Consider the following 20,312-nt stretch of genomic DNA (forward strand, 5'->3'; position numbering starts at 1 on the left):
GATCCTGGTTTCTGAAGTCAGGCTCTAAGGCTGGAAACTCGATGTTCGTGTAAGATAATTATTTTTTTCCCCAGATATCAGAGATGCAAAGAAATCTTGAAAACATAATGACAGTGTAACTGATACACTTCAATCAAGATTCTGAGTCTTGCACTGTATTTGGCTGTGTCTGCTCTGTAAATTTTTCAGCAGTTGGTGACTGGATTTGGGAGAGATGGAGGAAGATAATACTGGCATAAGATGAGTTTGATGCTCATAAGTACAGTGGTCCTTCTCTTGGGGGAGCAAATTTCTTGGTGTGAGCACCTTTTGCTGGTTGATTTTTCCTAGCAGTCACTGCTATCTAGCTTCCAGGAGAACATACGTACTTTCAAACTCTCTGATGACAACATATAAAGAGCTGGTATTATTAGGCCAGAGTTTCTGAACTGGGTTCTATTTTGAAATCTGATATTGTAGGGACAATACCCACTTTACCAAAAGACAGGCGAAAAATAAGCTCCAAGAGAGGAGCTTATTTTAGAGACTGTGACTTTTCTCAGGTACAGATTGCTAACTTAGGGGACACAGGGCAATAAGAAGAGGTTCTGTGAGTCCATTGGCAGCAAAAGGAAGCAGGAGAATCTTCTGCAACCACCTCTGTGCCTGCTTTTGGACCCCTCTCCCCATGAAAGAAAGGCATTGACAAACTGGCTTGAGTCCATTGGAGGGACCACCAAGACTTACGACTTCACCACTTCCCTGCTTCAGTGTCAAATGAGGGGAGGCTGAGAGAACTGGAGAGAAGATGATTCAGGAGAAACCTTACTGCTATTCAGAACTACTAAATGGGATGGTGTGGAGAAGTGGAGTCAGACTCTTCTCAGAGGCACAAGAGGCACTGAACACGTGGAAAATTGCAATTTGATAAGGAGAAGCATTTTCAACATAAGGGTGGTTAAGCAGTGCAGCAGGGGCTCAGAGAGGGCTGCAGGACCTCCATCCCTAGAAATACTCAAAATGTGACTGGTCACAGGCCAGAGCATTACGATCTAGTTGGCCATGCTTTGAGCAGCAGGCTGGGCATGGAGGCCTTCAGAGGACCCTCTCAGCTGTGCAGTTCTGCAGCAAAGTGTATGCTGTGCCTATGTCATAGTCCTAGTATATCTTACAGAGCAGCTGACAGACTTTCTTACAGTTACACTTGTATTTAGGTTTAAATCACAAACACTGTTTTGTACCTTCTTTTCTTGAGCTGAGTAATCTTCAAAAATCTGTCTGAATTCTCTCTATCTGTATCTCATTGTTCCTTAAAAGCTTTAATAAATAAGTTAAATGAAAGAAAGAGGAGTTCAAAATTACTTCAAAAAAACCCACTCTAATTTGAACAGCACTTGATAAAATAAATGTTTTACAGTAAATGCAACAGGACTACTAAATTAGCAGCTGGTATGCACTGCAGAGAGCAATGTTTCTCAGTAGCTAAGATTGTGCTAGTGGAGCAAATTCTGAGTCTTGGCTTAACTTCTTCCCTTGAGTTTAAGAGAAAAAAGGAGGGACTTGTAGTTTCAACAGAAAAATTTAATCTGTGATGGTACTACTAGGTACCACTGCTATAACAGTGATCTTTATTGGCATTTACGGTATTTCCCAAATGCTAGTGCCTGATCCCTGATAGGGAAGCCTGTCCCTAAAAGCTGTGATGGAATAAGATGCCAAGGTCTGATGTCCTGTGGATCTTCACTCAGTCTGGCTCCAATAGCACCCTTCTTCCCCCCGAGGAGCTGGGCTATCAGACACTGTGGTTTCATTTATTCCAAGAAATAACTGAGCCAGTATGAAATCTCTGCAAGAACAACATCATGTTGTTTGCATTATTATCATTAGGACATTCTTCTACCATGTGCCCAGATATCCTTTAGTGGCACTTTTAGTGCTTTTCCATGACAGAGATACAAAAGGCTACATTAATGACAAAAATGGGTAGAGAATTTAAAGGAAGGACTGTTTGCTTGAAAATTACTCTTCCTGTCTGAAAACATTTTCACTGCTGTCCTTATAAGTAATTTAATGCTTCTGCAACAGAATTATTAGCCAGGGAGCAATTCTCTCTTTTGACTTTGGATATTCATTCAGTGGCACTTGTTGTATCAGTTGTAGTGTTTCTCCTGGGCAATCAGCTTCTCTTGTGAGTTTTTCATTCAGAACTGGGAATAAATAAATAAATAAATAAATAAAGCTAGTCAGAAGCAGTTATTTTTCCTTTGTGTTGTTGACTAGAAATTCAGCCAGTGAAATCCTTCCCTGCAGAAATCAATGAGCTGTGTTCAGATATAAGTGTGATGTGTCCCTCAGGGATCCATAGTGGGACCAGTGAGATTTAATATTTTCATCAATGACACAGGCACTGGTTTCTAGGGCACCCTCAGCAAGTTTGCAGCTCACACCAGGCTGAATGGTGTGGTTGATTGACAGGAGGAAAGGGATGCCATCCAGGACCTTGGCAGGCTGAAGCAGTGGGTCCATGTGAACCTCCTGATGTTTAAGAAGACCAAATGCAAGGTTTTCCATCTGTGTCAGGGCAATCCCCAGTATCAGTATAGACTGGTGGATGAAGGGATTGAGAGCAACCCTGCAGAGAAGGACTTGGGGGTACTGATACACAAAAAATTCACAAGAACAGTGGGCATGATTCTGTGCCTCTGCTCCACTGTGCTGAGACCCCACCTGCAGTGCTGCATCCAGCTCTGAGGTCCCCAGCACAGGAAAGACATGGACCTGTGGGAGCAATTCCAGAGGAGACTCCACTAGGATGGTCAGAGGGCTGGAGCATCTCTGCTATGGAGACAGGCTGAGAGATTTGAGGTGGTTCAGCCTGAAGAAGACAAAGCTCTAGCAGACCTTATTGTGTCCTTTTAATATATAAAAGGGGCTTGTCAGAAAGATGAGGATGGATATTTTACCAGACCCTGTAGTGACAGGAAAAAGGGGCAGTAGCTTTAAACTGAAAGAGGACATTAGGAAACTTTTTTTTTTTTTTTTTGATGATGATGCTGATGAGACTATAGGAACAGTTTGCCTAGAGAAGCTGTGGATACTCCATCCCTGAAAGTGTTTAAGATCAGCTTGGATAGGGCATTGAGCAATCTGATGAAGATGTCCCTACTTATGGCAGTGGGGTTGGACTACATGGTCTTTAAAGTCCCCTTTAAATTCATACCAGTCTATATTTCTATGGCAGAGGATCTGTTAATACCATACAGCTTGGGTGGACTTGAAAGGGCAGGTCCCAATTCTCCTGCCTCCTTGCTGTTGCATTCCCATTCCTTTTTGTCCACATTGTTATTTCTCTACCCACACATTGAGCAGTTGCCTGTTTTAAGTAAGTAGGAGTCACAAGTCATTGATCAGGTGCCCATTGTATCAGATACCACATGGATTCAGAAGGGAAAGGTTATTTCTACCTTCACAAAGATGATGTTTGTTGCAAATCAAACATTGTGAATGTGTAGGGATGTATTGGCTTCTGTGGGCAGCCCTCAGAGTTGGTCTGATGTCCTTGTAGATCAGACTGCACAGCAGAGTGTTGCTGATGCCTGCCTTGCCATGGTTTTGTGAAGCTGCTTGCATGGAAGGAGTTTGGAGGGGAGGATTACTTTTGGTTCTCTTATACTTAGCAGGTAGTGCTGCTTCAAAAGCGTGTATATAAAAATACTGAAATTGTCTTTTTTTTTTGTTGCACATTTCCCAATCCCATTTGTGTGATACTTATTCTCAAGGATTACAAATCCCTTGAGCTGGGACCAGCTTTCTCTCTTTGTTTGCCAGTCATAGTTGGACACTGGGCTCCGAGACCTCTGACCAAGTTTACAATAGCAATACTAACAGCAAGAATATTTTTTCTATTTCTGCACTTGTTTATTTTTTGCATACCTCTCAGTTGCATGATGAAAATCAATTGCATCAGTTTCACTCAATTTATAATTCTGTATTTTTTGTATAACACTGTTAGATTTGTTGTAAATATGGATTTAAAGATAACGTTGACTCTCTCTGTACCTTTTTTACAAAACACAAAATTGGACCTGTAGGATTTTTTTTTTCTCTGTAATAGTGCCTTTTTTTTTAGTAGCTTTATAAAAATTCTATTCCATCTGGTTTGGTAGTGTAAAAACTGTGGAGATTTCCACAGTGGTAGGACTTTACTCCTTCATGATTTTGCCTGCAGCCTTAGGAACCTGACCAAGGGGCCACCAAATGACCTGATCTTCAGCTCTCTCTCTGTACCATATGGAAGGCAGCATTAACAAGTGCCTGCCACACCTGAGACTCAGTTCTAAGTACACTGTTATTTTTCTGTGATCATTTTGTGTGAAATTCATGAAGACATCAGGTGTAGAACATTTCTCTGGACAGGCTTTTATACATAGTAATGATGCCATTCCTATGACATTTATGCAGCCAAGTCACTTCTGAATGGTGAACTTGTGAAACACTGTGTTGGGCTTTATTCTCACAATCCTACATTTGGCCATTAAAATTCTGTTTGATGATTGGATAATTTCATATATTTTGATTAACACCCTCTCCCATGTCCTTTTCTCCATTTTTGGTGGCACATTTCAAAAAAGTGGTATCTTTTTATTTCAGTCTTTACAGAAAAATACTGCACTGCTAACCATGTGGATAAACTTCCTGGTCCTAGGGACTGGGTGCAGATTCTTCAGGATCAAATTAAACTTGCGAGAAGACGATTAAAAAGAGGCTCAGGTATGTATAAAAATATGAGGAACAACATGTGAGTGTAAGATTAAAAGCTTAGAGCCTTTGTATCCACAGAAGTATTTTTCCTGTTGACTGTAAAGTTGTACTTGTTCATTAACAACTCTTAACACTTTAGCAGGTTGCTGTGGGTTTGGAATGGTAGCAGGTTTAGGAGCTGTCTCTACAGACAAGTTAAGTTTGAATGTTACTCAAATGTTGCTCCTTTCCTTTAGCATCCAAACTCTTCTTCCCAGAAATTAGCTGATCCATCCAGGGTTGCAGGTAGAATTTTTTTAATTCTGTTATTTAGTCTGACAAGCCACTGACTGTACCATTAAGACATAACCCAACTGACCTTTCCCTCTAAACTGTATGTGTCTGGAAGAATAGATGAGTCTTCTCACATTCCTTGTGAAAGAATCAGAAAAGGCCCCAAAACAAAAAAAGAAAACCCGGCCACCCACCCTGGTTGTGCCAGCAAGGCTCTGCAATACGTGGGAAGCAGCTTGCCAGGAGTGACAGGTAATCTAGGCAGGGTTTTGCAGCAAAGCTGCTCAGCTTGCACTGGGATAACCTGGATGCTTGGGACCAGCCTGCAGCGAGCTCAGTGCTGAGCTTTCACCCTGACAGTGCGTGGCTCCTGAGCCCTCAGCTCCAGCCATGAGCGTGCAGCCTGGAAATCCCCAGCAGGGTTCTTGGGAAAGCAATGCTACTGATTAAGAGACATGTAATTACCTTATAAACCATAACTAGTCTCCTTCTCATCTTCATCCCTCCAGTCCTACGATGGGCTTTCTCCATACGAGGCTTCACTTCCCTTTCTCAGCCTGCAGTTTGCTCAGGGTTGTATTTCTTGCCTGTCTCTCCCTGGGTATATCTGACACTGTTGTCTGAGGCACTTCACTTGTGCCACCTCCTTAAACACAGTCCTTTACTGTTACTGTATTTAGCTGCCTGCCTTTTCCCCTCTTCCCTTCTGCCCATCACCACAATTAAGTGCCTGTTAGCATCCATGGGATGGGAAACCCAATGGCTCCACAGGGGATGCTCACCCTGTGGTCCCTGGTGGTGAGCGAGACCGCAGGAAATGTCCTCTCCATCTCCCTGTCTCACAGGGCCAACCTTTTCTGTCCAAAGCTGCATCTCTGAAACACACACTTAGGCTGGCATCTGAAATCATTCTCCACAACGTTATTAATGCCAGGAGGGAAATGCATAAGATGGAGGAAAATGAGAAACACCCAGAGACAGAAATAACGCAGGGGAGGACAAAAGTGCAGATTATTCGGTAGCATAAGCTTCCCAGGGTAGAGAAACAAACCAGCACTGGCCTTAAAAAGGGTTTCTTGTGTGTTGGGGGAGGGAGGACAGAGGGATACAAGTTAATCTTGTTAAAGGCAGTGTCAGATTACTGGTTGTACAACAGGATTGCTTTCTGCCCTTCCTTCTGCTTTTTGGCCTCCCCAGGACAGGAGGGTGGAAGTGGGATGTCAGGCTACAGTAAGGTGAAGGGTGCAGTGCAGGATGTGGGGATCAGAGGGTCCTTGGGTTGTCTGCAGATGATCCCTCAGGAAAGAGGATTGACCTAATTTTGTTTTGATTTTTATTTTCTTTCATCCTTTTTTATTTGCTTTTCTTCTTGCCTCTGCAGGATATTAATTAAAATGACAATGACATTCAGCTTCTGCTTTTCAAATGGGGCCACCTCTATCTCTGGTCCTTGCTCAGGATGGGAGAATCTAAGCAGAGGATATTGTATGTAAGCTAGAAAGACTGTGAAGGAAAATAAGTGAAGCTGAGTAGTGTGCCAGAATCAGATAGGCTCCCCTGTCTGTGCTGCAGAGGGAAGGTAACTTGTTCACCTGTATGTGGATGCATAGTGAGCAGCAGTGTAACTAGCAGCCTCTCAAGTTTATTTGTTGAAAAAAACCCTGCACAATACCTAGATTGATAGAAAAGCTCTTTTTTTGTGCTGTTTACTGCCCAGTCCCTGAAGTGCCCCAGTTTCTCTCTTATGTGGCCACAGGCAGACATGCTGTTTTTAGTGTGTCAGGAGTGACTGAACACACCACTGTGTGTTGCAAGGCCACTTGCAACTTTTCAGCCACTGGTGGCTGTAGCTAACCCAACTGACCTTGCACTGAAGCAAAGAAGTTTCTCAGGCCTTTGTGACAGCAAAACAGTAGATGGGAGCAGAGAGGCAGGAGCAGGCAGCTGGTTGCAGTAACATCCTCATGTTGTTGAAATAAGATTTTTTGGTACTTTTATGACAGAATTGTGAGCTTCTGATATGAGGAATTTAGAGCTGACCAGGCAACAGATCCATCTACTCCCATATTTTGTGTCCAGCACTGGCTGTTAGCTGATGCCTGTGGAGCCCTGTAGGACCGAGGGAAGAATGTTATGATGTTTGGTAGGATAGTCTCTCAGCCCTCAGCAGCTTTATCCTGATATAGAACTAGTGATGTTGGAATTATGCACAATTTCTCTATTTATTGTGAAACCATACCAAAAATGTGTGTAATTTACAGAGACCAAAACAGGAGGGGAGGGCAAACATGGAGGGAGAAACTCTTCCAGGACTTCATGTTGTAAACCTTGGCTTTTAAGTATTTTAAAGCTATGGCACTTGCAGCCACTGAGATGTGGGATTCATCACTCTTCTGGCTGAGCTCTTGAGCTCTTCCAGTCTGCCTGTGGCTAGTGGAGCAGAAGCTGAGCAAGTGTCCTGTGTCCACACTCCCAGGGCATTCTCTTTTGAGTTCTCCACTTGCTCACTGAAACATGCCAGCTGATCTTGTGGGGATAGGCTAAGGTGCCCAAAGAACAAATCTGAGCCACCATTAATCTAACTTTACCCAGGATTTTCTGAACCAATGTGTCTCCCTGGTGCTTGATCTCATTATTTATCTACATCAGTTCCTGGTTTGTCATAATGCACAGGCTTTATATAGAGATGATCCATTTATTTCAGAGATCACAAGACAACTTTTTAGTCAACACTGTGTTGGGCTAAATTTTAACAGCAGAAGTGTTTAAGAGAGAAGGGACAGGCTTTTCATCCTGCTTGCTTTCCCCTGAGCCATTCAGTATATCCTCTGATGAGTTTTTCATTTCAAACCAGACAGTAAGACACTGCATTCATGAGCAGCCCTCTCCACTTTATCCTGTGAAACATTATTTCGGTCTGAAAACATAAATCCTGCTCTTTCAATTACAGTAATAATTTCAGAGAATTCTATCAAACGACTGGGGTGGATCTGCTTTTTGTAGCCCCTTCTATAGGGTGTACTCCCATGAGTGTTTCCAAATTAAATGAAATTATGATCACTAGATCATTGATGCTGCCCAGCTTCAACCTTATTTACCATATTTGGCTCATCTCCTAGAATTAGGGACTGAAAAAGCTCCTTATTTCAAAAGCTAATAAAAAAAAACACTTAAAAATTCTGCTTTCTAGAAAATAGTTCCTCCATGTAGATTTTGAAAGGTTGTTATCTTAAGCCAAATGAAAATTCATTTACATTCTGAATCAATGACAATATTTTTCATAGCTGGGAATATTCTATTTTTTAAATTTATTTATCTTGCTTCAGCTTTTTCTTAGTTCTTTTAGATTATTGCCTGAGATCTGAGACTTGTGTAGGGTTTTTTATTTGTTAGATCTGAGAATAAAGCTGCCGCTGCCATTAAATTTTTATTGGCCCTGTTCAGTCTTTTCAAAATTTCACAAGTTAGCTGTCACAAAGGGGAGAAGAGACTCTGAGGTTAATGTTACAAACAGATGTTATAATTAAAATTAAAGAGTATGATAATATTCTTCAGCCTTGACTATTGGTTCCCTGTCATGCCAACAGCAGAGCATAGTGAAGCACAGCTTCATGATGCCAGGTCTGTCTTCTTCCAAAAGAGAAGCTGAACCATTTTGGTGGACAGGATGGGGTGCAAAGTTGCCCTGGAAGGAAAGAAGTCAAAGGAAGTGCGTGTGCATGAGTTTCCTCTCTTAAAGCAGAATGAATTACAATGCAAATTGCCTCATAATTTACAGTGCTGGGCTTGCCCCAGCGTGGTCCCTTCACCCTGCAAAAGAGAACACGAGCAGGTGTCTGGCGGCCTTGCCAGTGGCAGCACAGAGGGAGACAGTCAGCCATTATCACAGAGATCTTAAAACGGGTAAAATCAGAGGGAGCTGACTGGCTGTTCCTGTCACCTCTGTGCAGGCACCGCATTCGAGCCTTTTGATTACTAAACTCTCCATCCATAAAAAAGCAGCAGGTCAGGGTTCACACATCTCCCACAGTAAGTTCTTCCTCCCTTTTTATGTTTTGAAGAGCCCGTGAGCTGTTATTCCATAGCGGCTGTCCATGGGAAAGCTGATGCTGTGGGGGTAATATGTAATAACAATAATATGTAAATTACCACATTGTGGGATTCCTGGGGCTGTCCAGGGGCTGGATGATCCTTGTGGGTCCCTTCCAACTCAGGATATGATGTGATTTTGTTGTAACACTTCCACAGTACGTGGGCTAGGAGCTGTTCATGCCAAGTGATTACCTGGAACCTTTGGATTGCCTGACTCCTTAAAGGAAAATAAAGCAATTTTGGAAAACATGCTGAAAATGTTCAGGCAAGATTCATTTAAATAAATAGTGTGCCATGACGCTTCATCCTTGAATTGGTGTTTAAAATTAATATTACTTTGTTGTAGTGTAAAATAGTGGGGAAGAAGGAAAAAATTTGGTTGGCTTTTTATTTTCCTGGAAATTTGCTTTATTTATTATCTTTTTCCTGGGAATATGCTGTTTCTCCCATGTCCTTGTTCAAACTGCTGCTTCCATTGTTTTGCATGAGGTTTTTTCTTCTTTCCATTTTTCTTCAGCCTTCTGATTCCCTGGTTTCTGTTTTTGACACAAAATCTACATGCTGCAAGAGACTGGGTTGATTTTTGCTTAACAATACACACAGGGCCAGGAAGGATGCAGGATGAAGTCCAGCATGTGGTACAGTGGGTTTATGGCCAGTATTTTAGATAAAAAACAGCAATATTAAAATAGTAACTGCTATATTCAACTTCCCAGCCGTGAGCACGTGTGTACCTCTTTCCAAGAAAGCAGCAAGCGTACACGTAACAGACAGACATATACTCAGAAGCTACACAATTTGGGGGGAATCTAAGGAAATGACCAGCATTATTTTGCAAGAGCTGCTGCACCCTGTGTAAGGAAAGGACAGAGAAGAAGCTCTGAGTTCCCACAGTAGGCTCTCTTCCTGCTTGCCTTGTCTTGAAAGCTGGCTCAAGACAGTGAGGTTTGGCTGGCAGTCTGTGGGTGTGGTTGTCGAAGGCAAACCTTCCTTTCTTCTTGGAATGACATGTAAGAGACTGGTGGTTTATATCCATGTTCGGAGATCGAGATGTTTGCCATTTCCCTGTGTTGTACTTCACCTGGAGCTGCAGTTACACATCCAGTTTCATAAAACAAATCCTGGCAGCTGCTGAGAAGAGTGAGTAGCTCTCTGAGCATCTGCTGCACTCCCACTCCCTTTCTGGCCCTGGCATAGGCATTCCTGTGGCCATGTTGTCAATTTTTAACTGGATCTGATCTTGGTGACTGTATAAACATTTATGCTGGCATGAGGAATGAGGCTGGAACAATTGGTGGAGAGCTGAACCACATTTATCAGTCTTCTGCCAGCTTAAAATGGCCAGGTAACTTCTGGTTCTGCACACTTGGAGACTCAAGTCCTTACCTTCTGAAAGTTCCTTGTTTCCATTTGTTTCTTTCTGTATTATTGGCTTCCTCTGGTGTAAGTAGAGCAATTAGGCAGAAAGGTCATCACATCTCTGCAGCTACTTCACAAATTGCTGCAGAGATTTCTAAAGAAGCTGTCGCTACAGTGGGCAGCCCATTGGTACCACCCCTGATATTCATAGAGGGAAGGCTCTCCAGTCCATTGCCAGCACTCAGATCCAGCTTCCCCCATTTTCATAGCTTGGCTCCCTTCTATCCAAGGGGCCAGATGCAGCTTTGTCCCTTGTATGCTGAGTTGCTGTGCCACAGAATCACCTGGGGCAGGTAGTTCTTCACAGCATTGCTAGAAGTTGGCCTCAGACTGACATGATTTTTAAAGCCATGTATATCCCATTGGCTAAGTTTTAGCTTCTCATTGCACCATGCTATCTTCTCCCTTGCACATCCAGTCCTTCTATCACTGAGAGTCTGGTCTAGATTCAAACCAGCCTAGGTGATGCCTTCCCACTTAGTGAGCCACCTGTCCCTTACAAAATTCAAGGTTTTCACAGTGAGCTGTACCAGGCACTGCATTTGTTCCTGCTCAGGGTGCCACCATCTCAGAGAAAGCAGAAAAAGGTATCAATTCCAGGCACCGAGTCGCTTGCAAGTCTGTGCCATTAACTTATCAGGGCTCTGCATTTAAACCTTTTGTGGGAGGAAAGCTGCCTGATACTAGGGGTTTAGTTTATGTTTCCTTTGGTTCAGTTAATTTTGCAGAACTGAGAGCATATAGCTAAAAACTAACCTGACATGCAGGCATGTGGGAGAGACAGCAGTCTCTTTGACCAGGGATGGAGAGACAAAGGTTGATGGATTACATTAGAAAACTAATGTAGATTAGGAGCTGGATTAGACATTATCATCATGAAGGCAATAACTGAACATCCTCATATGCAGAGCCGTGATAAAGATGATCAGGGCAGTTAGCTTAGTCTCAAGTGGGAGGTGAACTGAGTTGCTTAGTTTATCTGCAGCCTTGGTTTTAATCCCTGTGGATATAGTGCAGTGAATGGATGTGAGCAGATACATATCCACCACACAGACCTTGTACAATGTAGTTCGTAGGACAAGGGGTGATCATTTTAAATGACAACATGGTTGATTTAGATTAGATAGAAGGAAGAATTTTTTACAATGGGGGTGCTGAAACACTGGCACAAGCTGCTCAGAGAGATGCTGGATGCCACATCCCTGGAATTATTCAAGGTCAGGGCTCTGAGCAACGTGATCTAGTTGAAGCTGTCTCCCTGCTAATTTCAGGAGGGTTGGACTGGGTGACCTTTAAGGTGCCTTCCAACCCAAACTATTCTGTGATTCAGGATAATGGGCTTGTCCGGTATGACCACACCTCATTTGCAGAAGTGCCCTCAAAGATCTCATTGTGCTTCAAAGGCCTTAAATATCATGCTGCAGTGCCAAAAGACAAAGGTAATAGGACTTTGAATAGGGCTTGTTTAGGTTAGGCGAGGATTTCCTGTTACACACCTTTGATTTACTCAGGGTTCACATGCATGTCCCAGGTACTACAGCCTAACAAGTCCCTGCACATCTGATGAGTGAGGCGAGCTATGTCTGTGCATTCCCTTGGCCTCTGGCAAACACAAAATGAACAAATTAGGCTTTTAGCCTCCCTTCACCGTGGGCCAAATTAAGTCAAATGCCTCTTGCATAAGCTGTGGTTTGAAAGCACGTGTGTATATACACGTTAATTTTTCAAGCGTGGTCACGTGCGTTTTTAATTACACCGGGCACCCACCTGCATCTTTGAAGACACTTTGCCGTAGTAAATCTGTCCCCTGCTAAATGAGCTTGCCTGTGGTCATGGGAAGTTTGGGTGCAGAAATGGGAGTGTTCCTTTCCCTGCAGGCATCGGATGACTGTCGGTGGGTGGAGTTCCAGCCTGAAAGGCTCTTCCTCGGAGGACCGCTGGGGACTTCTCTTGTGACTTTATCAAGTGATCACAACTCCTCTTATCATACAGATATCCTGAAACCTTAAAAATTACAAGTGTTACTCCCTCCCATTGCTGGCACAATTGCTTCTTAACACCCAACTCCCTCTTCCAAGTTTGCATTTTTATTATATGACCTTTTCCTCCAAGCAGTGAGTTTTTAACAGAGTACTTGCAAATTTGCAGCTGAGGAAAGTAGATAGAAAATGCAAAATCACTTCACAGTCTGTAGCTTTTTAATCGCATTCCCATATTCAGTAAAAGTAATGAGATTTCTTGTTTATATTTGTAATCAGCAGAGGCAACTGACTGTGATGAGAAGCCGGACATTTCTCTACTACAAACAGGTAAAATGCATTAAAATTTTTATCAGTCTTCCATGTGTTTTTGTTTATTTACGGCACAGAAGCACTTTTCAATAATCCTGACTTGCCATGTACAGCTGGGTAATTGCATACAGGACTCTGCTATCTAAAGTTTTGAATGGTCTGTGTTAAAAAATAAATGCATCAGAATCTTACAATTTTCCCCTCAATTTCATATTCATAAAACCTCAAGGTCCATGGGAGTAGCTAAGCTAATAAGGCCTGTAAGTTACACTTCTTATGCCAGATAGGGACTTGTGCTCATTCCTGATATTTCTGGGAGTATTTTTTATCTCTTAACAGAGTTATTGGTAGGGACAAACATAATCACTTGTAGTGTCACATCTGTTGAGTTGTTGGAGGTATTAGCCATAATATCTTGGACTCACAGAAGGATTGCAGACATATTTACATGCTAGTTAAGTGTTAGTTTACTTATTCTTGAAGTGCAGCCACCCTGCCTTAGAAGCCTGACAATTGCTATGCAGCAGCTTGGCTGTGCAGCTGTGCAAACTGGGAAATAACATTTTTCCACGCTGTTGAATTTGGTGTTGAAATCACCAGTCTCACCAGACTGAGACTGAAATTTGAAGCACCCTCACATTAAGAGTTGGTCCATCAGTAGGTGCCAGAACGGTAGGAGCTGAGCTGCCATCCTCTGAAAATCCAGAGGAGCCAGAGTCTAGGGAGATGGTCATTTCCCTGCATTTCAGAGTCTGTAATGTCACTGAGATGCTGCTTCTTATCCCCAAAGGAGAGAGGATCTTGGGCAGACAAATAACGTCATTGATTATAGTGCAGTTTTGTGTTATTTCATTTAACAACAAAGGGTGGTTGGAGATCAGCAGTGCCATTGCTGGAACAGCAGGACAGGGCTGGTACTGGGTTTCTGAGCACATCACACAGTACCTGACAGCTGTGGGGAGGACGGGAGACTACTGGTGACCATCACAGAATCTGTCTCCTGTGCCAGGACTCCCTAATCTCTCTTGCCTAAGGGCTGGAGAAGGAGCTTTCACACCCCGCTGCTGTGTGCTGGAGCAGCAGCTGCCAGCCGTGAAGCGCTGTCGAGCACGTGCAGTTACTAAGGAATAGGACCGGCGGAGCAGTTGGGAGGACAAGCAGCTATAGTCTGGTTCTGGCATGGACCCAGGGGGGGCTGGGAGCACGCGCTGCCTGGGAGCCGCCGTCCTGCTTTCCTGGCCAGCCGCTGAATAATATGTCAGGGTACGGCTGTGATGAAAGGTGCAGGAAGCTCTGCATTGAAAGGTCCCTTCCAAGCAACATCCTGTTGGTTTCTTTTATGAGGGAGGGAAGCGATTCGGCTTCAAGAGGACCCTAATAAAGGTTGTTAACGTGATGTAGCGTTATCTTCTCACATTAAGGAGCAGAATTAACAGTTTGCTGTACGTTTCTTGGAGCAGTTTCTGTAGTCACTGCTCGCGTTGTACATCAGGGATGGAGATGAACATGGTGAGATGGTTGTGGTAGAGAAGGCGACTCCCTTTCCACTCCACTGCAGACCACCCTGGTGGTCTGCTTGCTTGTACACCTTTGAGCATCCATGCATGCAGCTTTTGAGCCGAAATGCTTGTGTGTGATGTGTACTGCTCCACACTACCTGTGGAAGGATGCCTAAATAAGCCATGCTGCAGTTTATATTAGGGGGGAGATGATGCTCACAGGCTGTGAGCCAAGAATTTGACTCACACCCATTATTATATGTGTGCCAGTGCCTCTTTATAGGACAGATCTGTGTAATATCATACTGTTGTTGGAAGCAGATTATTTAAAGTGATACACAGACAGTATAATGACAGTAATTATGAGACAGAGCCAAAATATAGCTGTTTTGTATCAAGGAATGTAGCAAAAGAGGTGGAATATGATTTTTACAGGGGTCTTTCCCTGTTTTAGTACAGCTGGTTTTACAAAAGGGTGCTTGACAGGTTCTTTAAAGAGAGTCTGCGTGTAATTTATTCAGCTGTCTTCTCTGTTTAGCTTGAAAAATCTTTGGGGAAAAGTCTCTCTGACTGTGTTTGTACAGTGCCTCATGCGATGGGCCTTGGTTGCAGATGACAGCTAATATCAGATAAATCATGGCCTCAGGTATTAGGAAAAATTTCTTCCCCAAAAGTGTTGTCAAGCACTGGAACAGGCTGTCCAGGGAATTGGTGGAGTCGCGGTCCTGGGAGGTATTTAAAAGATGTGCAGATGTGGCACTTGGGGATATGGTTGTTGGTGGTTAGTAGTGCAGGATCTTAAGTATGTTTTCCAACCTAAATGATCCTGTAACTCTGTGATCAGTGGCTAACCTGGTGCTTTGGTGTAATAAAACCAGAGTGAATTGGGTTGGTTGAGGGATCTTGCAGGACACTGGATAGGGAGAAAAGATGGGGTATAGGAGCTATCCATGAACAGTTGCTCTCTTGATCCTCAATAACTGAACAAATTGTGAAGCAGAAGCACCCAGGGAGAATTATTTGAATCAGTGATAAGCATTGGTGTCAAAAAACAAGGGAAAACTCAGATCCCTTAAATCTGCCTTTCCAGTTCTGTCCTGCCTGTGACATCAATCACATTTATGAACAAGATCTGGGTATATGTGGACTAGCGATGCCAAAATGCCTCAGTCTGTATGATTTTGGATTATAGCCTCTGGCTGACACTTCATTTGGGACACCTCAGTCAGAGGTGTGGTTGCTCTCAGCTACCTCCATCATTGGTGGGAAGAGAGCTGCTTCCAGAGGGAAGGCCAGGTCAGCTGCAGTTGTGTTTGGAGGTGTCTCTCTTTTGGAGCCAGCAGGACCAGGCTCCTATTGCAGTTATTTGGTGCCAGTGCCCACAGCCAGGTCTGAACCAGCTCTCTCTGTGCCCACAAACTGGCAAAGTCCTGGGATTTGAGGAGAGCAGGGGATGCTATGTTTTCAGAAACCTCTTTTGGAACTCAAAAGCCTGGTAAAAAATAATGAAGGTGGTATATCCTCATAAAGCTAAGGAAGACATTTTTCCCAATTATACTTTAGCACTCCTGAGTAGAAATGATGCTCCTGTGTTAAAATCACCCTCTATACTAAGAGGGCCTTGGCTTTAAAGGCTGTTGATTGAAGGGTGTTTAAAGTAAATTGGAAGAACTGTGGCAGTTAAACTTGTTGGGAACTTTGGTTCATTGACACATAAATCTCAAGAAAATACTAGAAGAATAGTCCCTAACAAATGTTATCAAAGCTCAGGTCTCAGGGAATTCCAGCTTTTGCACCTAACCAAAGCTGCAGGCTGTGTCCGGACCTGAGCTGAGACAGATCAGACAGCTCTGGGGGTAATTATCGTGGGCTCGGTGGAAAGGCTGATTAGTTTCTTGGTGATACAGGATACCTGGAGGGTGTGAGATAGATCTTTATCAGGATGAGGATGTGGCACTTTTTAGAGTCTTTCTGTGTAAGCTGGTATTGTGAAAAGGCTCATCTTATTTCAGTGTACAATTTATGAAAAGCATTGGGATTTTGTGGTTTCAAAGAAAAACAAAAGGAAGGCATAACCCATAAATTCGGCATGTGAGAACAAATGTAAGCCAGCTGCAACACCCTTTTCTTGAATCTTCATTTTGTAAATTGGATTGGAAAGATGTAGGCAGGTTTAGGACCATGAGGTAGCACTCCTTACCCCTGCTTTGGACCACAGCCATGCTGAGAGTTTGTGTAGTTTCTCCACACTGGGGTTAATTTCAAGATGAGAAAGAATTTTGATATCCCTAACGGAAGCTGAAACACTAACATCCCCAGTCCTCAGGTCTAGGGGTGATACAGCTTTGTGAAAAGATGAGAGCAATCTCTTGGTAAAGAAACGGATGATAAGAAAACAGCAACAATCCAATTCTATATAGGTTGTCTCCTTTTCTCTTGAAATACAATATCAAGAAAATGAAACTTGGGAAAAAAAAAAAGAAAAAAAAAAAAGTAAAACCTTTTCCAAAACCTTAAATATAAATCCTTTATTGTAATATAAATCTTTATCCTTTCAATGCATGATTGTATGAGTCTTCCCTTTTCATTGGGATGTATTTGCCTCTCAGGCTGATTGATGTCTGTCTTCTCTTTGCCCTGTGTTCTTAGCGCTCTCATCGTAATTCTTCTGTCCATCTTCCCATTGTTCTGTTTAGAAAAAGCACATTCTTAAAGCACTTTTAAAAAGATGGAATATAATCGTACAGTGCACCTTTTATAGGTGTGTGTGTATATATATATTTTTTTTTTTTTCTCCTATATGCATTTAAACTGCTGTGGAGTGGTGGGGGTTTTTACCAAATAAGATCCCAAAGTATGTACTCAAGGTTTAAAATTCATGGGGTGCTTTTTTCACTTCTTCAGAACCTAAACTTCAAAGGGGTGAGCATAGCAGTGCAGTTTGTGCTGAAGACTAATGGAGCGCTTTACATCTGAATTGGGCTGCACTGTATGTTGTGTGAAAAACTTGGCTGGCAAATTTTGTATTCAAAAAAAATCTATTTAATTTGCTTTTCTGTAGCCAATTGAGCTCTACTCTAAATGGAATTCAGCAGCACTGCCTGTGTGCACACCAGCAGTTCAGCCCCATCACTAATTAAAATTAAAACTCAAATACATTATTTCCATAATTCTAAAATATTTTTTTTTTGTTTCAAATTACTGATACCTTAAATTCTTACATTTTTTTAACTGATTCCTTCAAACTCTTTCTCCCTTCAGGTAACCTTTTCGACACCACAACAGACCATCTGATAGATGCAAACCCAGATTTTTCAATTTGAATTTCACATCCTGCATCAGTGTTCTTAGCGGATAAAACAACCTCTCCTTTGAGTAATGTTCCTGCAAGCTCAGCACGAGAACTTCAGTGTACTACAAGACATGGGCATCCATACAGTTTTTCTTACAAGTCTATGTTTTTTCCATGCATTTTCCATGTAACCTCAAGTAATGAAACCACGAGATTGCTTCATTGTTCTTCATCTTAATTAAGATGATTTCCCTCCGCATCCCATGCATTACTGAATTAGTGGGGTATCCACTCTGAGGTCATTCTCTTGCCTATGTTTCTCCTTCATGATTGTATTTTTCCACGTGTTTGTATGCTTGCCAGCAGTGTCTCATCCTAAACCACAAAGTTGTGACTCTTCCTGTCCCCAAGGACCAGGGTGGCCTCTCTCTCTACCGTGAACCCTGGGGGTTTAATGAGCATCTGACTTGGTGAAGCTCTTTGCTTCTGCAGACCCATTTTTCCATTCCTGGCTGCTGTGGTACCAATGACCAGTCACACACAGCTCTGATTAAAAAGTCCTTATTTGGTTTAGGAGGAAATAAAGTAGGGTTTCTCCCAGCAGTGCCCACGTTCCTAGTTATAGCAAGGAGAGGCTATTCCTCAAACAATTTCCCATACGTGGTCCTAGTGGGATGGCTCTTGAGCATCTTCATAGTGCAGATTGCTGGAGGTGGTCGTTTTCCCCTCACTGTTGCCCCCAGCTTGCTCAATCACCTCAATTTCAAAATGTATTAATTTTGTGTTTTCTAAGAAGAGGGTCTGCTCACTGTGATTTTTCAGCCACTGTCTGTGGCAACAATACTCACCTATTTAAAAGTACAAGTCACCTCTCAACTGGCACTGTATTGATATCTCAGCAGTTAAGACAAGTGAATCGATCAAGAAATTGCACTACCCTCTTAGACACTGAAAGGGTCAGGTCAGGGCTAAGGTAAAACCGTGTGCGGCCCTCCCTGTGAACCTTCATTTCTGCACCTTTCATCAGCACTAAATTCACTTTAAAAATGTCACAAAGAAATCTGGAAAGTCTTACCTGCAACACCTATTGATCACCAGGCAGTTTGAGCACGTTTCCTGCAATTCGAGGGAGAGCTTGCTAGAGCCTTTGACATTGTGTTTCCATTCCCTGTGTGTATCTTATCTTAGGTACTTTTTTTATTTTTTGGAAACTATTTGGCCTTTGAGTGTCTCAACAGAAGTGCTATTACAGAGTGGGATGGTTTTCAAAATGTTCAACCTCTTTTTTTAACAATCCTAATGCCTGTTTCTCAGGTGTCACAGAATACCCACAAATAACACTGAAGCCAACGTGAACACTTTGTTCTCTTGGCACCTGAAAAACCAGGCTCCCAGCTGTTCCCTGCCCACCTTCCATGGACTTTTAGGAATGACCATGTTCTCTCTGAAACTGTGGAATAGATTGAATGTGCACTGCAAACCTTAAATTTTGAGTCTTTCCTTCCTTCATGGCTTGGAGTTGCCTGCATTGGGCAGGGGGCACAGGTCCATTGTGTTGTAACCCTTCAGCAATGAAATCAGCGTTTTGTAAATTTGGAAGATTGCATTTGTGTTTACTTACTGTGACTACTGTTCAGACTTTCTTCAGAAATCTTTTTATAGGGTTTATTAGAGAGAAGAAAAAAAAATCATTCCATATTTAGGTAAAAATGTCTCAATCTTCTGTATATATGTTTTATTAATATGTAAATATTTAGATATTTTTAAATTACTATGTTCTTAATAAAGCGACAAGGGACTAGTTGTGAAATGGTGTATAACATTGTGTCGTGTTACCAATCTCTGGGAAATCCTCTTTGTCAGTTCAGAAAAGAAAACCTACAATAAATAACTTTAATTGCATGTGTGTTCCTGTGTTCTATGCTGGATTCCCATATTTTAGAAGAATTACTTTGCCACCAGTGGACTACAGATAGGAAAAAGGAAAACCCTGGAAGTTACCACCAGGATACTGTTTTTCCAGATGGCTCAGCCAGAAACCACACTGGCCTTGCCAATCACACCAACATCTATATCCAATCATGTAATAACTCTTGAATATTATGAACTGATATGCTTGAAGTCTAATTTTAATTGAATTAGGTGCCTTTATAATCTGCTCTTAAAAGGTTAAGCTCTGCTTCTATGGAAACAACACACAGGAAGGACAAACCAATACTCATAGGTTGGAGTAGCTGCAAAGATATATGCTTGGTAATTCATTATCACACCCTCATCAAATGTTTAGCCTTAGAAAATACTTCCTGCAAAAACATGTTCCTGGTAATCTTCCATCAATTCCAAGGAGCCAGCGAAGTGAAGTGAAGCAGCAGCTCACCACACCTTTTTGGGTTTATACAAGGAGCACTATGGAGATTCTGCTGGTAGACAGTCCCAGTGAGAGCTTCCTTCACATTTCAGTGGCTGCCCAGATCGGCTGAAGCCTGGTGCACATCCTGCGTCCGTGTGGCGTGGCAGGAGCCAGTGCAGGCCCTCCCCTCTGGGGGGTGCTGAAGGAGCGTCTCGGTCACAGATCACAGAATGGTTTAGGTTAGAAGGGACCTTGAGAGCTCCAACCCCTGCCATGGGCAGGAGCATCTTGCACAAGATGAGGCTGGCAAAAGCCCTGTCTTGAACACTTCCAGGGATGGAGCATCCACAGCTTCT

General features: G+C 42.7%; 1 protein-coding gene across 3 annotated transcripts in view; it reads left to right on the plus strand.

Moving 5' to 3' along the window:
- The window catches only part of BEND7 (BEN domain containing 7), a 46,758-nt gene extending 27,250 nt beyond the window's left edge, over nucleotides 1-19,508 (plus strand). For 2 of the 3 annotated variants that reach the window (XM_053977043.1, XM_053977045.1), the window contains 3 exons: nucleotides 4,630-4,749; nucleotides 12,783-12,833; nucleotides 17,576-19,508. In XM_053977043.1, coding sequence (XP_053833018.1) covers nucleotides 4,630-4,749; nucleotides 12,783-12,833; nucleotides 17,576-17,637 — 233 coding nt within the window. In that variant the 3' untranslated portion in view covers nucleotides 17,638-19,508. Of the gene's footprint in view, nucleotides 1-74; nucleotides 2,147-4,629; nucleotides 4,750-12,782; nucleotides 12,834-17,575 lie in introns of those variants that run through there. The other variant, XM_053977044.1, reaches the window with a different exon arrangement.
- Nucleotides 19,509-20,312: the final 804 nt, after the last annotated feature.

This window comes from Vidua macroura, chromosome 5, assembly GCF_024509145.1.
Source record: "Vidua macroura isolate BioBank_ID:100142 chromosome 5, ASM2450914v1, whole genome shotgun sequence".
NCBI classification, from domain to species: domain Eukaryota; kingdom Metazoa; phylum Chordata; class Aves; order Passeriformes; family Viduidae; genus Vidua; species Vidua macroura.